Raw genomic sequence first — 19,710 nt, forward strand, 5'->3', positions numbered from 1 at the left:
ATATATATATATATATATATATTGATGAGTAGTATTTTAAAAAAATTTAATTGACTACAAAGTTACAAAAAATTATAATCAATTAAAATTATTAATTAAGAAAATAGAATAAAATTTAATAAATTAGATTCAAATGATGTTTTAATATAAATAATAGTTTTTAAATCTTGTCACAATCATTAACATCTTATGGCTACGTGATTAGAGTTGTCAAAACAACTCTTTGTTCGTGAACGGCTCATATTCAGCTCTTTAAGCAAACGAGTCAAACATGAACACATTTTTTGAGCTCGAAATATAAACAAGCTGCACGAGCTGAGCTTGAACTCGCTCATGTTTGGTTCGTTTACACCCATAGTTTTGACTATATAATTTTGATGATAACAAACTCTTTGATTGACAAACCTAATATTTACCTATGAAAAAATTTCACGATCATATGATAAATCTACAAGAAATCTTGGAGTTTGAGATAATTAAGATTAGCCAGTAAGTTTATTGAAGAAAGCTTCGAGCTTGAGATAATTATGTCTAGCTCAATGATTCCAAAGTTATAATTTCATAGATTCTATTGATAAAATCAAATTAGAACCATAATTTATTTTTAACTAAACAAATTTATTAAAATATAATAAATTATTTTGAAATCATTTAAATATTTTAAATTATGTTTGATAATATACTACATTGTTTTTATTTTTCAAAATAATTATTTTATAATTTGATTTTTTTTAATTCTCATATTCAATTTCATAAAAACTATAGGATACAATTCATTTATAAAATTTACTCTATGTCCGAAATTCTATACTTTTTTTTTCTTTCTTTTTTGGGGGATTAAATTTAATTCAATCAAAATATAACATCTTAAAACATAACATATCGTTTTATATTACAATGATTTTCATATTTCAATTGCTTAAATATAATTTATTTATTTATTTATATTACTATAATTTTCATGTTTCCAAATTCGGCTCTCGAAAACAAATTAATGCTAAATATATTTTCCTTGCTTTCATTAGGAAACTTTAAATGATATTATAAAAAATATATATATTGCTTTCTTAATTTATTTCCAATTTAATGTGTAAAATGGTCTTAATTAAATTATATTAACTTCCTATTATAATTTTTTACCATTATACTTGATCTAATAAATTTGATGTGCTATGAATAATAAAATTATTACAATTACCAATTATAAGATAAAATTGATTTATCTATAAATATAAAATTTTCTAAAGAGGATTTATACATCTTCTGAGCTTGAGAAACATGTGTAAATTCATTCACAAACACCAAAATGTTTGTGCGATAACCGACGGGTCATATAAATCGATTGAAATTTTACTTTAATTTTTTTATTTGCTATAGTATTTTCATTAATTGTTAGCAAAATATGAAGGCCGTTTTAGTTTTTTTAAAATTGGATTATGAAAGATTTTATATTTTTAATTTGTGATGGTGATTTATAAGGATTTCTTCACCCGCACTCGGTGTAAAGGAGATTTATTGATTTGATGGTATGATCCTAGCCCATGAGTTTGGCTGGACGTGTAGTTGGCTGGTTTTTTTAGGGTTTAGTTGAACCACGTTAAAAATTCTCTTACATATTTTGTGTTTTATGCACTTTTAATTTCATAAACTTCACCCCACCACCACCCACCCCCTGCGTCGTAACCTAACCTTCAATGAACTAATCATCGTCATGATAAGTGATGGAGGTTAGCCCATAACAATGCTTGGAATAATCCTAAGAGATCTTATTGTAATAGGATAATTTACATTGCTAGACTGAATAAACCAGCAAACAATGCTCATTTCCCCAATTATAACCACAGGTCAAACTAAGAGTAGTTGAAGCCTCATCACTAACGTATTGACTCATGAAACCTAAATGTAATGAAGGAAAATGAATTTTCACTCGGACAGAGTAAAACCCCTAGTGCATGAAAATGCACAATATGCTGATGACCGAAATTACTGCAAAGCAAGCTGGTCAACAACACACGTTTACACTTCGATCAAATAATATACAAAAAAGAGTTTGCATATCAATCCTACAGGAAACGAGTAGGCATTCTAATAAGTGAAGCTCTAGTTTACTAAACCCTAAGCAAAGCTTGAACGTATTGATGATATCATACTCCTGTGACTCTGGATTTTGAGAATCCTCAAAGTTTCCCTACAGTCAGGGACAAGCCCTCCTTAATTTATGCCTAGGTTATAAGAAGCGTTGGAAGCTTTATTACGGTTAAGGTCTCAATCATGCAGTGTTTCCCATAAATCATCTAGTCTCATATCTAGATTGCAACCTTTTAATGGTAATATATCTACTCAATTAAGGGATTATTTGCTAACTCATTTATTCTTTTAGGCAACGATTAGAGTTTTTATATCACAAAAGATCTTAACATTTTAATTGATCATATCAAAAGTAAATGACATCCTAAAGATTAACACATTAACATGAGTCATTCAAACATGAGAAAACATCTTACCAACAAATTTGTAGAGAAAACAACGATACATCATTAACCCTAATCATTGGAGCATGAAATAAATTTAGCTTCAATACATGAGACAATAACACATACACATGTTTATTGAATCAAGAACAAATAATGTCAAAACAAGTTATAATATTCAAACCTGAGTAATCTTCACTTATTTTCATACCACAATCCTCTCCTACAATAAGTATACTATGTTGATCTCCTCTCGCACAATCACACAAAACTCACACCCTCAATCTCTCCAAAACTCTTTAATTAAAAAATGCCCTAGAAGCTTCTCTGAAGGAAAACCTCAAGAAGAAACCCTAAGGGACTCACAAGGCTCTTTAGAAGAAAAGAAGGAAAATCTCTGACTAAGTGCCTCCTCTACTTCCAGCAATCCTTTTTCTAGTTAAGGCATTCAAATAAGCAAGAAATCAAATTCTATATTGAATTCTGCAACAGGGTGCACCCACGCCCGTGCTCGGCATATGTGTGTCTGTCTCTAGTGAATCAGCGGTGTCGGTGCGCCAGCCCTATGCGTGGGGTGTGCTAGCCCAAGCATGGGCACACCTTTGGAGCGGCACGAGTATGCTGCCTTTTCTAGAAAGGGTGTGGGTGCGTCGGTTTTAGGCATGGGCACATCGAACCAAAAAGCCCTTCACCACCTTTCTGGGCCCTCAATTTGCCTCTTTTATTTCCTCAAATGGCTTAATATTATGTATACCCTGCAAAATACAACAAAATACCTTTTACAAGTTTAACGTTAACATAATTATGCAATAGAACATGAATTTTCATAAGAAAAAATTTCACACATTTAATCCACATCAAATCCCTCAAACTTACATATTACTTACCATCAAAAAATCCCATCACTTAGACTCATAACAATGAAACTTGCTCGCATGAAAAATTTCTTGCTTTTTAATAAAGTTATGTAATAGTCAATAAAAATTTATAAATTCTATCCTTAATTTGAATTTCTGTTGATCTCTAATAACCTCAAATTTCCTTTATTCACCTTTTTCCTCAGCATAAGCCATTCTCAACTCACTCAATCTAGTGTGACTAAAAACTTTTCATTAATCAAATGAGCTCTTAAACTACTTAGTTATTAATCAAATAACCAACTAGCCATCAATTTCTTCCATGCATATATGATCCCAAAATTTTATTAAGAGAGTGCTTAAGACATATTAATTAAGAAAAAGAGAGGACATCATTTATTTTATTTTTCATGCTTAACCTCAAACTTCTTCTCACACATCTTTTTCAATTATTTTTTTTTCTCTTTCAAGATCAAATTCTTTTTTAAAAGCATTTATCTCCTCTTTCATTTTTTTTCATTTTTTTTTTTTTTAGCGTTGAGAATTATTGTATCTAGTTAAGCATGAATTTTAAGATTTTTGGATATCTAGTTTTCCATAGTTCATATTCCTTAATTACCTTTTAATATGAGTTCAAAAGATCTTATAGACCATTCCAAAATTAATTTTTAGTCGTATTATTTGAGTTAATGATTAAAGCCTAAAATTTCTTGATTAATTACATATTTTTATAAGCACACATTTTCAAATATTTCGATAATTCCATATTAGATGTGAAAGTGAATAAAGTAGGGTATTAGATTATTATTTAAATAACTAAAAGCTCAAATCTTGGAGGGAACTTTACATTTGTTATAAATTCATTACATCTCATTTTCAAATCATAAGGGTTCCATTATAAGTGACTCCTATAAAATAGAGTTCGAGCATAGAAATAGAATTACTTTCGGACATCCATATAGGTGGAGTCTCTTCGCCAAACTTGTTTTCAATCCTAAGCTCACAACAAGAAAATTGCAAGAGTAAGGACGGTAAATAATAAAAACTGTTAAGTAACACAGCACATGTATGTAGTAACAAGAGAGGGATCAACAATGCGCAAAACACCGCCATATATACAAGCATCCAGAGAGTGTAGGGCTGAAATACCCATAATCATAACTAAACTACAAAACAATCATCGTGCATGTGATTCAACATGCAAGGTACCATCGCAGTGTATGTCCAACAAACACAGTCCACATCACAACCAAAGTATATACATAGCAAAAAATATGACCTAGCAATGACGACAAAGTCACACAACAAAATAGAAAGAAGAGCAAGACTAGTTGCCCACCCTGTCATCATTATCTTGATCATAATCCATGGGCTCACTTGCATCGTCGAAAATCTCAAACGAGCGTGGTGTTGGAAAAGTGATTGGTTTAAGATCGGTGTTCAGCCCCTCCCGTTGGCAGGTCCTACTCAACAACAAAGTACTAGTGCATGAACGCATCCTTTTGATGGAGTTGCACCTCAAAGAAATGTTATCGCTAATGGAGATCCTATTAACTCCCACTACATAATCCCAACATCCATAAACATATACTTGAGATGGTCGGAGATTGTGGTGATCAATGTCGAAGGCCTCGGTCAGGACGGCAATGGTCATGAAGAACTCTCCTCTCTCGTGCGTGGTCGTCCACCCGTATGAGAAGATAATGAACTTGGTGATCGGCTTAGTGGAGTCTGACTGCTCCTCCCACTTTTCCCCAACCACACAAGCTTTGGCATATAGTGTAATGACCAGGCTCCGGTGGCACAGCCACATGGTGGTCCCGCCAATAACAATGTGGCTTAGGTAGATCATCGGGACCAACCTTACACCAATCAACTCGCCCGTTTGAATGCAATAGTTTAAAACGACACGATCCTTCGTCACCTCCGTCAGATTGGTGGTGGGCATCATACGGGCATGTATGAAATAGTGTCAGGCCTTGGACTTCTTAATAGTGTCAGGCCTTGGACTTCTTACTCGTAGTATATTTAGAGTAATTAATAACTTTCTCATCCTACACACGACACTGGGCAATGTAGTAGGTGAGAAAATTAATAATTTCCTTATAATCAGAAGCCAAGTAATTGAAATACTCGCAATCAGGGATGTTGGTCAGTTGAAGAAGGGAGTTAATTCTCCAAGTCAAAAGCGACCCATGAATACAATATTGTCTAAGGGTTCCTTTGCATTAACGAAGAACTCAAGTACGACGGGGACTATGGCGGGGGAAGCGGTGTTGCAGAATTGCTCCCAATTGCAGAATTTTCCCCTCCACCCGACTCTGGGTTCCAAGAACTCCCATTCGAAGATCAGCGTTTTTGACATCAAAAGGTTATTATAGCGATCTTTCGCATTAATGCTAATGAACTTCTTGTTATCAAAAGTTGCTTCTTTCCTTCCTTTGGTTCTGGGTACTCTGAGGCACAAGACCACGAAATGGAAAAAAAATAAAAAAATGTGAGTAAACACAATGCCTTACCTCTGATCGTCATGGAAGCTCATTGAACCTTCTTCTTATTTTCCATCTTCTTCCTCTTTCTCTTCTTCTTCATCTTCCTTCTCTTGCCCGACGTCAGCTAGTGCAGGTGGTACAGGTAGGAAAAACATAAGGATCGTAAATTTCCATAGTCTCCAAAAATTACGGTTTTAAAAAAGTGGGCACCGGTGTGCCCGGGATCTAACACAGGTGCGCTAGAGGGCAAGGACCACGCACAAGTACACCTGGTTCGAAGACTCTAGAGCATACTTTATGCATCGCGGGTGGGCTTTAGAATGAGCGTGGGTATGCCATCTGCTCGGTCTCACAGAGCAAGTGAGTGCGGGACAGGCTCGAGGGCGCATCCTATATATGGGACACGAGTGAGCTCCAAGGCAGGTGTGGAAGCGCTATGTGACGAGGAAAACACCCGGGTGTGTTTGGTTCAGTCAGATCTAATAATAAGACCTCATTATGACCTACCATATCCCCACTTAAATACAACTTCAATATCTGATCATTTACCTTGAAAATTTTGATGATTTTTTTTATCTTGAATGTTTACAGCTCCAAATGGGTAGACCTTAACTACAGTAAATAGGCCAGACCATCTGGATTTCAGTTTTCCAAGAAATAATTTCCATTGAAAATTAAAATGTAACACATCTTGTCAATGCTTAAAATCATTCCTAACAAGCTTCTGATTATGTCATTTTTTCCATCTTTACCTTATAGATTTTGGCACTTCCATAAGATTCCTCTCTCTAATTTCCTCTAATTCTTTCAACTTCAATAACCGTCTTACTTTTGAATCCTTCATATTATAATTGCATTATTTCACTGCCCAAAACACTTTATGCTCCAGCTCTATAGGTAAATGACAAGCTTTCTTAAAAAATCAGCCTAAAAAATCAGCCTTTATGGGACTTTTTATAAGTGTCTTATAGGGAGTCCTATAGCCCCACAATGCATAATGCAATCTTAGTGACCAATCTTTTCTACTAGGATTAACTAGCTTCTCTAAAATTTTCTTAGTTTCTCCATTTGACACCTCAGCTAAGCCACTAGTCTGGGGATGGTATGTAATTGAAATCTTATATTTAATCTCAAATTTGACAACTAATGTCTCTATCTTTTCATTACTGATTACCCTATACATCCCAAATCTACTGAAAATAATGGTTTCAAGAACTTTTGAACACCGAGCATCACAATTAAGGACTACTTTAATCCACTTGGATACATAGTCATCTGCTACTAGGATATACAAGTTTTCTTGTGATGATACAAACAGTCTCATAAAGTCTATTCCCAAAACATCAAAGATCTCCACTTTTAACATAACGTTTAAGGGCATTTTATCTCTTTTAGAAATAATAGTTACTTTTAGACATTTATAACATTTTTTTATATATTCATTTACATCCTTAAACAGTGTAGATCAATAGAATATGTACTTAAAATTTAGTATTCATTCTAAATCCCCTAGAATGCACTTAAATTCTGAATCATGACACATCCTAATTATATCATTGACCTATTCAAAAAGGACGCATCTCCTAATAATATGATCTTTACACTTCCAAAACAAGTAGGGTTCATCCAATAGAAGAATCTGGCGTCAGAAATGAATTTCCTTTTATAGTGGTATGTCAGATCATAGAGTATGATGTCACTAACAATGAAGTTCACTTTGTCGACATCCCACGAAATGTTCTCTTCAGAGATGACAAGGAGTTTCTCGTTCAAAAAAGTTTCATTTATTTCGATGAGAAACTCATCAAAACTCTCCTGCTCGAGCCTAGACAAGTGATGCACTACTTGGTTATCAGTGTCCTTTCTATCCACAATCTCAATATCAAATTCTAATAACAACAGGAACCATCAGATCAAGTATGGTTTGTCATTTTTCCTAGTTACAATATATGTGATCGCAGCATGAATAGTGAAAACGATGATTTTGGCATCGATTATGTAGGATCTAAATTTATCAAAGACATATTATGGCCAATAGCTCATTTTTAGTGGTGTTGTAGTTCATTTGAGCCTCATTTAAAACCTTACCGGCATAATATATAGCTCGAAAAATATTGTCTCTCCTTTGCCTAAACACTGTCAATATAACACACAATAGGTAAAAAAGACACTCTCAATCCGGTGTAATTATGATAGATGTTGTGACTAAGTTAATTTTAAGGATCTCAAAGGCTGTGAGACAGTATTCATCAAAGTGAAAAGGGACATCATTCTTTAACAGGTGGCACAAAGGATTGGAAATCTTGAAAAAGTCTTAATGTAATGTCCGCCAAATCTTCCATGTCCTAAAAAACTCATAATTCATTTCCCATATGTGGGTGACAAAAGCTTCTTTATACTTGAATCTTCAAAGGATCTACCTCCCTCCCACCGCAAAAATCTTGCATCCCAACTCAATACTTTAGTAGCCATGAATTTGCATTTTTCTCAGTTCAAAACCAAGTGTGTCTCCTTACACCTCCATAATACTTTGACAAGATTCTCCAGCACGATCAAAAGAGGGACCAAACACAAAAAAATCATCCATAAAAATCTCTATCGCTTTCTCAGTTAAATAAAAATGGAAAATCATGCAGCCTGAAAGGTTGATGACATATTATATAGTTCAAAAGGCATCCTCTTAAAGGTCAAGGTCCCATAGGGGCTCGTTAACTTGGTCCTCAAGGGCTATGTGAATCTGCTGGTACTTTGAGTATCCATCTAAAAATTAGAAGAAAATGTGGTCTACTAGTCTATCCAACATCTAGTCAAGAAAGGGCAAGGGAAAGTGATCTTTCATAGTGACAATGTTCAACTTTCTAAAATCAATGCAAATCGACCACCTAGTGACACTTGTCGTGGGAATCATCTCATTTTTCTCATTTTCTACCACAGTCGCTCTTACCTTCTTGGGAAAACAATGGATCTGACTTACTCAGACACTATCTGAGATGGGATAGATGATGCTTGCATCCAACCACTTCACTATCTCCTTCTTAACCACCTCCTTCATTACAAGGTTTAAGTCCCTTTGCGAGTCAGCTTTGGGTTTGTGGTTCTCCTCCATCAAAATCCTATACATGAATATAGAAGAGCTAATACCTTTATGTCCTTTATGGTCCACCCAAAGATTCTATTGAATGTCCTCATAAGTCTCATCAGTTTTTCCTCTTATGACTCACTCAACTCTATTGAAATGATCACTGACAATGTAGACAACTCTCCTAAGAAAACATACATCAAGTGCTTGGGTTGGGCTTTCAATTCCAAATTAGGTGCTACTTCTATGGAAGGCACAAAGGGTTGGCATGCGCAGTGATGCCCAAGAGCTTGAATCTATCTATCCACGCTCTAAGCCACGCTCTAAGGTTCTCTTTTAATAGTAGAGTTGATTGATCCCTAGAAGTCTCACTACAATCCTCAATCACCACTTGCTCTACTGGGTCTATCTCCATGAAATCAAAAAATTGGCTCAAAAATACCCCTTCCACCACATCTACTCTGACACTGATCATTGTTGGGGTCATGGGGAAATCTCATTGATTTTAAAATATAATTGTTACATCTAGTCATTCACCCCCATGATAAGTTTTCCTGTGTGATGTATTGCCACACGTACGACCTATCATACCCTCACTGGTGCCACACCCTATGCACTGACTTGTCATAGATGTATGTGTTACAAAGGCCCGTGAATAAGAATTCATATAAACAAATTCTCCAAAACGCTTAGGGCAGCCATGAACTAGCACCAACCATATTAGATGTTAAATCCTTGCAGCAGGATTTAAAAATGCTAAGAACAAATCCCTAAACAAAAATCAAGTAAAAAAAAAACTTCACTAAAAGAAGCCTACGTCATTAAGACATGACATCGAGTAAGACAATCATACAAACCCAAATTCTATTAGAAAGTCTATATTATAAGGACCTAAATCTCCGGCTCACACTCGCATTTCTCAAAAATCTATATTACAGAAAATTATTGTTTAAAAAGATGTTTGAGGTTTATGTCTTGAGACACCTCTTAAACTAAGACACGCCAAATAGCCTTGAGATATAAACCTTTCATTCAGCGGTGAGGCTTTCACGTTTTTCATCTGAGATGTAAGCCTTGAGGCATTTTGGGCAACGACTTTTGATCAAATTAAGAAGAAATTTATATTATATTATATTACATCTGATTCAATGTTTCAAAAAAGTCAAAAGATAATTTATTATATTATTAATTTTTTTTTTATTTTAAGTTATATTGGATTTTAAATTAATTGATAGCAAGAAAAAATTTGTAGTGAATAAATAATAATTTAATGTTTACAAACGTAGCTAATAATAAATATGATGATTCTTTTGAAGATGATGAAAGCAATGATTAGTTAACTAAGGTTCTTTAAACTCGTAAGATATTTAAATTTTGAGTGAATGTTTACTAGAAGCACATTTCAAACTTCTATTTTCTATCAATAACTGAGATTAAAATTTATGATTTATGTATTTCTAATAATATGCTACATCAACTTGTCAATGGTTTATATCATATTTATAAATTATATTTAATTTTATAAGTTTTTTTTTTCCTTTTTTGAGACTTACACCTCCTCTAGCTCGATGTTTGGGCTGCCATTCACTAAATCTAGCTAAATCAAATATCAAAAAATAAATTTGAAAGGTTTCCCCAAATAAATGCGGGATATCACTGTCAGAAAATTTCTAACGTTAATCACTATGCAGAAATTTTCTACTTTAAGAATTTTTTAGGAAATGATCTCTAATCTCAAAAGATCAAAACAATTAACGCGTTCAAAGGAGAAATATAGATGATTAAAATTTAAAATATTTCCCATAACTTTTTTTTTTCTACCTACCCTAAAGAAGTGGGATTTATTTATTATGAGGTTTAATTCCTCCTACGAGAAAGCTCAAAAGATTTATAACATTTTAAGGAGAATTCCTCTCTAAGAAAATTTTTTGATTAAAGTTGATGCTTACATTTTAAGAATCTCAATGATGATTTTCAGGTGTTCACAAGGGGATTGACTCAACTTGAAGAATAGATCAATTGAACGTTGAATAAAGAAGCACTAGGTGCATTTTAACATAAAAGTTCAGGACTAGTACTATAACTTTGATTAAGACTTTAATGTTATGTTTACTAAAATCAGGGCTTACATCCCCAAGTAACAATAACTACATTATTAAGTAATAGCCTTCGGTGAGGATTTATAACAGTACAACTAATAGCAACTACAAGAAATATTCTATATAATAATTGAAATGCCCTTCAAAAAATTATATAAGAAAAAACCTCATTTAATTCATTTAGAGAAAATATTTTAATTTGAAATGTTGTCAATATGATTTACCTCACAAACGTACATTGCAACAATGCTTCTACCATTTTAATATCCATGTCACAAAGCTTAACATCAAAGACCATACCAAAACTTCACCTATGTTGCAACTTAAGGGTATAAATAAGATGAGTTTGAACGAACTTGTTCTGTGTTTGTATTTTACATATTCTAATTTTCATTTATTCAAATTAGCATGTGTTTAAAATTTTAATGAACATCATGTTCCTATTTGAATCGTTCAATTTCAAGCAAAATATGAGCCAATTTCAAACAAATGAAAATAAATAAATAACAAGCTGAACACAATAGAATCATTCTGCTTTGTCTCAAAAAATATGAAAAGGCAACATATATCAATGGTTTTGTTTCAATTACATGAGGATGGCACTTTTTAACATATTTAATTAGACAAAGCTCTATGATTTTTCTATAACAAACATAAAAAATCATGAGTTCCCATTCTCTAACTTTTGTGCGTAAGATAAAAAAAAGGCTAAGACAATCAAAATTGATCCTGAATCTAACGAGAAAATATTAGTTGTAAAACGTGCCTATAGACAGCCAATCACATCAGAGATGTAGAGAGAGAGAACGTACATACTGGTGTGCATGCATGTGATTGGCTGTCTGTACATGCGTTGTACAGACCTAATATTTTCTCCAGTCTAACAGCTCTATTTCTGAATAAAAACTTTTTAACTCAGCAGTTGCTTCACTTTATCATACATTTCATAGTAAATAGAATATAGTAAGAGTAGAGTCATTCAAAAGAACCGGAGATGATTGAAAACAAGTTAAACAAAGAATGTAAAGCATAAAGTATCAGCAAGAACAGTTTGGTGAGAAAACCAGGAGAAACATGGATACTTTACTGAATATTTTTTAATGAGTAACGTGTTAAAATACTTACCTTACCTTTTGCAGAGGGTAATCTTAGTTCCAGAGTATATAATAATGGCAATTTAGTCCCCATATACTCTTTACAAGAGACTGTTTCAACCTCAATTTAAAGAATCTGGAGATAAATTTGAAATTTTTATATAGACTCTAGGACTAAAATGATTTTCCCTGATGAAAAAAATAGGTTGAATCATCAAGGAACAATTGATTTAGCTTAGAGCCCTAAACAAGGAAGCTTATACCTTCCACTTAAAAAACTCATCAGCACTCAAAATGAAAGAGCTTGCGTTACAATGTCCGCCGCCTCCATAAACCTGTAGAAAATAAAAGCAAACAAGAAGATAAGAGCATTTTTCTACAAATATTTGACAGCAAGGGGCGGAAGGCAACCTTGGATATGGCTGTTGTGTCCTCCATTTCTATACTTCGGAGGCTTATTTTCAGCAGCTGGTCATTTTTCAGCTCAGGGACTTTATAAACGACAGCTCCAATGCTCCTGGAAGAAATATGAAATTAAAAAAAGGGGGCATTTACATACCACAAATTTCTTATGTATTTACATAACCAGCACCCAAACTTTAATATTTAGATGCATAACATTCAAATCCTTAACATTATATCAAAAACACCACTTTTACTTAGTTCTTAAAAGTCAAATGCATCTTTTTTATGAAAAGGTTTATAACATCAAGGTATTATAAATATAAATATCAAACTTTAGGTGTTAGATATGTAAATGCATAAGAGCTGTCTGATACCTATTTAAATTTCTCACCAAAAAAAAAAAAACAAAGAGAAAGCACATCACTTCTACATGCATTTCAGGATGTAATGCTCACAAAATCGCACAGAGCAGTACTTGAATGGATTCCGATACAACCAAACGTTCATTGCAGCTGATGGTAAAAATTATTGAAGCAGATGAGACTTTATGGCTATTCTCCATATACATAAATAAACATTTAAAGCATGGAGTATTCAGTCAACTTTACCCACTTCTTACACCATAGCAAATGGCTGAAACAAGTACAAACTGTTTAAATTTCATCAATTTTTTATTAGATGTATCATTTAGATTCCAGAAATCCTGGATAATGATGCAAAAACATTAAAAGCATTTCACAACTGTGAGATACAAAAATTGTTCCCTAACAGATTATTGGTGGACTTTGAATTTTAGCAAGGTGTTAGACTTTGTGACCCAAATTTTAAAACAAAAGTGTTGTAAAATAAAAATTATGGGAAAATTTTTTTGAGGATCTATGGTTGTAGAAAGAGATTAGGTCGATACGACCTTCACTATTTTTTTTTTTCCCCGCACAAGAACATATCTCTTTCTCGGTGTAGAGAACTATTCTCCTCTGCTTGTGGTTTTTTACGTCCAAGGTTTTCCAAGTAGATCTGTGTGTTATTCTCCTTGATTTCATAATGTTCATCACATCAATTTTCTGACATAAGGTGAAGAATTCTTCCTGATCTCATTAGGATTTAAACGGACAAATTAAAATAACGGGTTTCTCTTTGTAACTCACAAGAATTTTGGGTTTGTTATTAGAAACATCTAGAGGTGAAATATAACACAGAATGGAAAGTTTGTGTAGGATCCAAAATTTTTTTCTTTTTTCTCTACCGAGACATGAATCAAACTTTTATTTTCTTCCCTCCCTAAATTGCATGTTGCCTTTTTCAAATTGCAGGAATCCTGCGATCTCTACCTGCAACAAACTTCCCGAATTGCAACTCTTTCCAATTCCCCCACATGCTTGCTGCATTCCCTATTTGGATTCCTTAGTAGAACCAACCGACATTCTCCTATGTTTCCATCGCCTTTTTTCTTTATTTAAGCGGGGTGAATGATAAAGTGCCACATCGTCTCTCTCTCCCTCTTCTCTCTACCTCATTCCTTCTCCATCTCCGTCAACTTTCCTCGACCTAGCCAAACGCAGAGGATTGAACCCCCTTTCTCCTCCATAGGCCTCATTTGCCCCCCCTTCTTACTCGAACGAGCTAGCGTCGTGAGCCCCTTCTCTTCTTTCATTTATATTTCTTTTTTTCATTTTAATTTCATTTATATATGTGAATGAATAAATAATTATATCTAATTATAAGGTAATAATATTATTATTATTATTAAAAATAATAATATATGTATGTGTGTGTGTGTGTGTGGGTCTATATATATAATTTTTTTTTCTTTTTTATCAAATGAGGGCCGTGATTAATTATTTCTTTAGGTCAGAATAATCTAGTTTAAATAATAAGCTCCAATTGATTTGAATTAAATTTATATATTTATGTTCATTACATAGATGATGAATAAAAAAAAATAATTATCATTTAGATTGCCCCTAACTCAATAAAAAATTAAGTTAATAAATATAAATGCTTATTTATTATCTTTTGGAGAGTGTGATATGTGTAGGACCTACTATTCAATGTTGGTTGAATTGCTATTAAAAAAATTGGAGTTGTATTGCCCGTCTCAAGATAAGTAACAATTATTTATTATGGGATAAGGGCCTGTTTGGTTTGGCGGTATCCCTGCGGCGCTGCACCGTGCCGCGAATTCGCGAGCAATTTTTTCGTTTGTTTCAGCGTCCCGCTAGTCGCGGGCCGCGAATTTGGCGAAAAGCCTGCAGCGGGATCGACCCCGCGGCCCGCGTTAAGGGCGATATTTCCTCTTCTGCCCCGCCTCGCGAAGCCGATCTTTGCCCTAGAACCTCGTCTCGCTTCCCCGCCCGTCCTCTTCTCCTGGTCTCTCGCGAAGCACAGTGTCGTGTCGCGCTACTCCTTCCACCTTCGACCGAAGAGCAAAAGCCGCCGACTCCTTCCACCTTCAACCGAAGAGCCAAAGACAACTGCTGCTTCTTCCACCTTCTGCTTCATCGCTGCCGAAGGCCATGATTCTGAGCAAAATCGGGATAGAGGGATAACGATTTTAATTTTGTTAATTTTGTTAAGTTATTAATAAGTAATAATTCATATATTTTTAATTTAATTATAATTAGATGGATTTATATATTAATATTTAATGATTAATTAATTTATTTATAAATATTTTTTTATGTTTTTTAATTATGTGATAAAGATATAAATAATTACTATTTAATTATTAATTAATGTAAATTTATTATTTAAATTTGTTTACTAAACATATTATTTTATATTATGTTTTACATAGTTTTATTGAATTGGGCAAAATGGTCATTTTTATAGAAAAAACTGTTCCGCAGTTGTTTTCACGCAGCTGAACCAAACAGACGACCAGTTCCCCCACAGCTGTTTCCCCGCAACTGCTTTCTGGGGCAGCGCAACTGCAGCTGCACCAAACAGACCCTAAATGTATCATTCATAGTTATGAGCATTAATCTTTGTTATTTGTACTAAATCTCTAGATACATTGTAAAATTGTCGTTCTGTCAATTTTACTTCGTATTTTTTTTAAAATTGTTATATAATTTATTTGTTGCTCATAATAAAATAATTAGTTGTCTTATTTTATTTCTGCAAAACTCTGTATAATTGATAAAATAATGCAATTTTAATGTTTTCAATCCGTGCACTATACTTTATAAATTGCATTTAAGTTTTTATCATATCAAATGCCTATCTGACGTAGCATATTACTTATATATTATAAATATAAAAAATTTTGTATATTTATGCGTGGTGGTATATAGGTCGATGGAACCTTTTTGGATAATGGCTAGCCGAGCCCAATAGACCTCCAGAATGACGAGTGAACAACAAATTGTAGGGTTCACTGAGTTGGTATTGACTTTCTTGTTTTCAGGGTGTCTTTTAAAACCAGATATATAAATATAAATTAGATAATAAATAATTGTTAAGTTATACACTCGTAAGAAATGATTGAATTTGAACTGAATGTATATTTCATTAAAGGGTCATTTGGTCTACTGAAAATGAAATGCAATATAAAAGATTAGTAGATTATTATGATTAAAGTGTATTTGAAATACTTTAGAGTTGTTTGATTCACTATGAAATAAATGTAGAATTTTATATTTTTTTTTTTATTTGGTTTGAAATAGATTGAAAACAATCTACTTCAATTTTTTTTTTTTTTTTTTTGTTTAGCGGCGGCGGGAGAGAAGGAAGGGCGACAACGGCGGATGGCCAACAGCTGAGTTGTTGGCAGTGGCGGACAAGGGAGGCAGTGACGGGAGGCCGACGACGGCAAAAAGCGATAGTGGTGCAGGCGGCAAGTAGCGAACTGTAGTAGGCGGAGAGCAGGCGATGGTGAAGTGCTGGCGGTCGGGCAGCGGCGGCGACGGGCATTAGGCAGCAACGGCTGGCGGCGGTGACTGCTGACAACTAGTGGCTACGAACGTCGAGCGGCCGGTGATGGCAGCAAATGGCATGTGGTGAACCACAATGTTCGGAGAGTGGGCGATGGCAACAGACTAGCAGTCGGGCAGTCACAGTTACATGCATCAGGCAACAATGGCTGGCGGCGGCGGCAAGTAGAAACAAGCGGAGGCGAACTTTGGGAGGCAGGAGGCCAGCGGTCGACGGGGGCGGCTGCGACCAGTGGCCAACAGCGGCGGGTGATGGCGACTTGCCTATAGCTTTACATAAATAGTATATTTTAAATTCAGCCAAATCAGTCGAATTCTCACTTCAGTCAAAATGAACTACGGTGTAAATTTCAAATTCATTAAAACTTTACATTGTATTTATAATTATTCATATCAAACACATAATTTTCTCAAATCCCTACAAAAAAAATATAGTACACCGCTAATTTACTCAACCAAACTGTCCATAAACAAATGGAGCATATATATGACAATATTTACAATAGTATTTTATATGCACATGGTAAATTATCCTTCTTTGTTGATTATAATGCATGCTCCGTGTTATTTGTCGTTTATGCTTTAATAAATAGTATTTATTTACTAAGAAAGATTTGCAAGTTTGCCATTTGATATTTTTATATAGCAAGTTCTATTCAAACATTTACAGGACCGTCTCTACCAGAGCAAACTTACCAATCTTAGATTTCTAATGGGTACTTTCATTTTCACAGTGGTTTTGGTATTTTTTTTGGGCTAGATAGTTACTTCAGTTTCAATTTTGTTCCAATTATTTTCTTGTTTCCTTCAGTTGTATCACTTGTTGAAGTTTCATTTATAAAATAAAATGAATTGACTTTTCTTGTTTATTTTCATTATTGTTTCTATAAAAACATTTCTTTTGAAAATACAAAACAGGTTAACATCATTTCATCATGTCCTGTTTTGTCAAGATGTACAACCTTCCGGACCAAGGGTGTAACACTTTGAGTTAAAAATTAGAGGCATTTACATACATACCACCCAATTCCTATGTATTTACATTTCTAAAACCAAAATTTTACTTTTTCACATTTCTACAACCCAAATCTTTCATATCACATCAAAACTATTACCATTTTTAATTTTTAAAAAGTGAATACAGCTTTTCTCAATTAAGTGGTATGCATGTAAATCTTCCTAAAAATTATTGAGATTCCTGCTTCACTAAATAGCAATTTGAACTAGATAGTCTACCTATTATAACATTCTCTATTTAAAATAGCATAAATAGCTCAATAAAATGCTGAAAATTGACCTGAGATTTAGATTGCGGCTCTTGTTAGCAAGTTGGTGGCCAAGCTCACTCCTCAATTCTGAAATGGAATCTGCATCAACTGCCTACATAAAAAAGATAAATATATAATATGATGCAAAACTGTTAATTGGGCTCCAAAAGCAAAAATATCAAAATCATGCATCTATTTTTTCATAAAAGGTGGACGCAGCAAAAAATAATGTAAATTGCAAAAAGAACAAAAATTACATCAAAATTACAATTCTTATCACTATATGAATACATAGGACTTTGCAAAGACAAATTAAAATACAAATTTACTATCAGTGTATTAATTACTATTTGGACCAGAAATGGTCGACAATGTAGTTCCAAACCAGCCAAACAAACGATCACATGTTTAGACTAATGTAAAAGGACTCATTTGTTTGCTTGTTGGTAGTCTAAATAGAAATTGAGGTACAGAGAGAGAGTGAATAAATGTGACTTACAAAATTACATAAGATAACAAATTTGATGCATGCAGACTACCAAAAAAATCAGTATAAAAAGAACTTGGGAGAAAATCGCATAGTCAACAACCAAATAAAGATAACAAACAAAATAAATCAATGATTGTTTGCTCTAATTTAGTTGATTATTAGCAATATTGTGTTAATAAATCATTGATTTTTGCTTGATTATTGTTATGTTATTTAATTTGTAAAATTATCATCCAATTGTAAGCTACATCTCTACATTCAATATTTAACATTTTGACACATTATACATTGTCCAAACCATGATAGTTCCAAGTCACAAATTTAGTTGTTTTCATTATCATAATAGCTTTATTTTTCTAATGTAATTGCATTTCATTAACTTTTATGTATGTTCAAACAAATCTTATATTAGCAACTTCTATCAGAATCTCTCATATCGTTCAATTATTAATAGATCATTTATATTTTTAAATACTGTGTCGCGCTATTTGTTATAACTCCATGAAACCTTTGCTATATGATGTGTTATTGCCATTAAAAAGTGCAAAATGGATGTGCAACAACATCAACCGTAGAATTTGTTCAGCCCACATATAAGGATTGATGTGCAATTTGGAACAATAAATAAATGACAATAATTAACTCAAACTTAACCATAACAGGTCAACCTAACTAAATGGCCAAATGAATTGACGCCTGCTCTTCTCTTTTTCATCTAGGTTCCCTTCCCAGTATATGTATATAGGCAAGGGAAGAAAAACTCCGCAGAAATCAAGTCAGTTGTTACAGTCAGCAGTCAACATAGATGCCATGGATGGAGTTAGCATACAGTGGGTTATTGTGGTGCTGACATAAATAATGGGGAGGGACTCTTCGTATCAAACATCAAAAATGGCAACAAACTGCCATCACCTTACAGGTTATGGAAGGTATTCAGGAGTATGATACACAACCATGATTGCCCAATAATGAGGGAGACGATCTTATTGTCTTCCTTGATTGGGGAAAGAAAGTCTTTTCGACAGTAAAGCACAACAAACTAACATAAGAAAAAAGCCGTCAAAGTGCCCGTCCAAAAACCCTTTTAAGCTATTACTTCAATGGGGTGTTATGTGCAAAAGCAAATCATGCAGCTACAACCATTACTTATTAAGTTGGCTACTAAAGTTGTTGTAAGTGGGCATCACCAAGTGAGGGGCAACAACCATCAAATGAACACAAGTAGCCTACGATGTAGAAAAGGCGCTGGCATGTTTCTTAAACAAGAGGAAATAGTGGGACAATTACACACAAGGAATCTTCTTTCCTTTATCAATGACTTCAAAAGTTGAGGCGCTTCGAATTCTTTGTAGACCTTGATTTCTCAAACTAGTGCATGCTAGCAAATTTAGGGCGGACCAATCTGTCCCCTATATACTGATCCCCCATATGTGCTAATTCAACCCAGCTGAGATTCAAACCCAGGGCAGAGGGGACTTACGCCGAAGCTGCCACAGTTGTGCACATATATAGCATATATA

The 19,710-nt window shown here is 33.9% G+C and overlaps 1 protein-coding gene across 5 annotated transcripts in view; it reads right to left on the reverse strand.

Moving 5' to 3' along the window:
* Nucleotides 1–2,675: 2,675 nt before the first annotated feature.
* The window catches only part of LOC110025538, a 21,524-nt gene continuing 4,489 nt past the window's right edge, over nt 2,676–19,710 (reverse strand). The window contains exons 5-9 of one of the 5 annotated variants that reach the window (XR_002294128.1): nt 17,730–17,812; nt 12,504–12,609; nt 12,356–12,427; nt 12,129–12,228; nt 2,676–3,226 (exon numbers count right to left, since the gene is read on the reverse strand). Coding sequence is in view for 3 of the 5 variants with exons in the window: in XM_020726084.1 (XP_020581743.1) it covers nt 3,179–3,226; nt 12,356–12,427; nt 12,504–12,609; nt 17,730–17,812 (309 nt within the window). In the remaining 2 variants the exon portion in view is untranslated. Of the gene's footprint in view, nt 3,227–11,675; nt 12,428–12,503; nt 12,610–17,729; nt 17,813–19,710 lie in introns of those variants that run through there. The other 4 variants (XR_002294127.1, XM_020726084.1, XM_020726085.1 and 1 more) reach the window with 4 other exon arrangements.

This window comes from Phalaenopsis equestris, unplaced genomic scaffold (genome assembly GCF_001263595.1).
Source record: "Phalaenopsis equestris unplaced genomic scaffold, ASM126359v1 Scaffold000301, whole genome shotgun sequence".
Classification (NCBI taxonomy): Eukaryota; Viridiplantae; Streptophyta; class Magnoliopsida; order Asparagales; family Orchidaceae; genus Phalaenopsis; species Phalaenopsis equestris.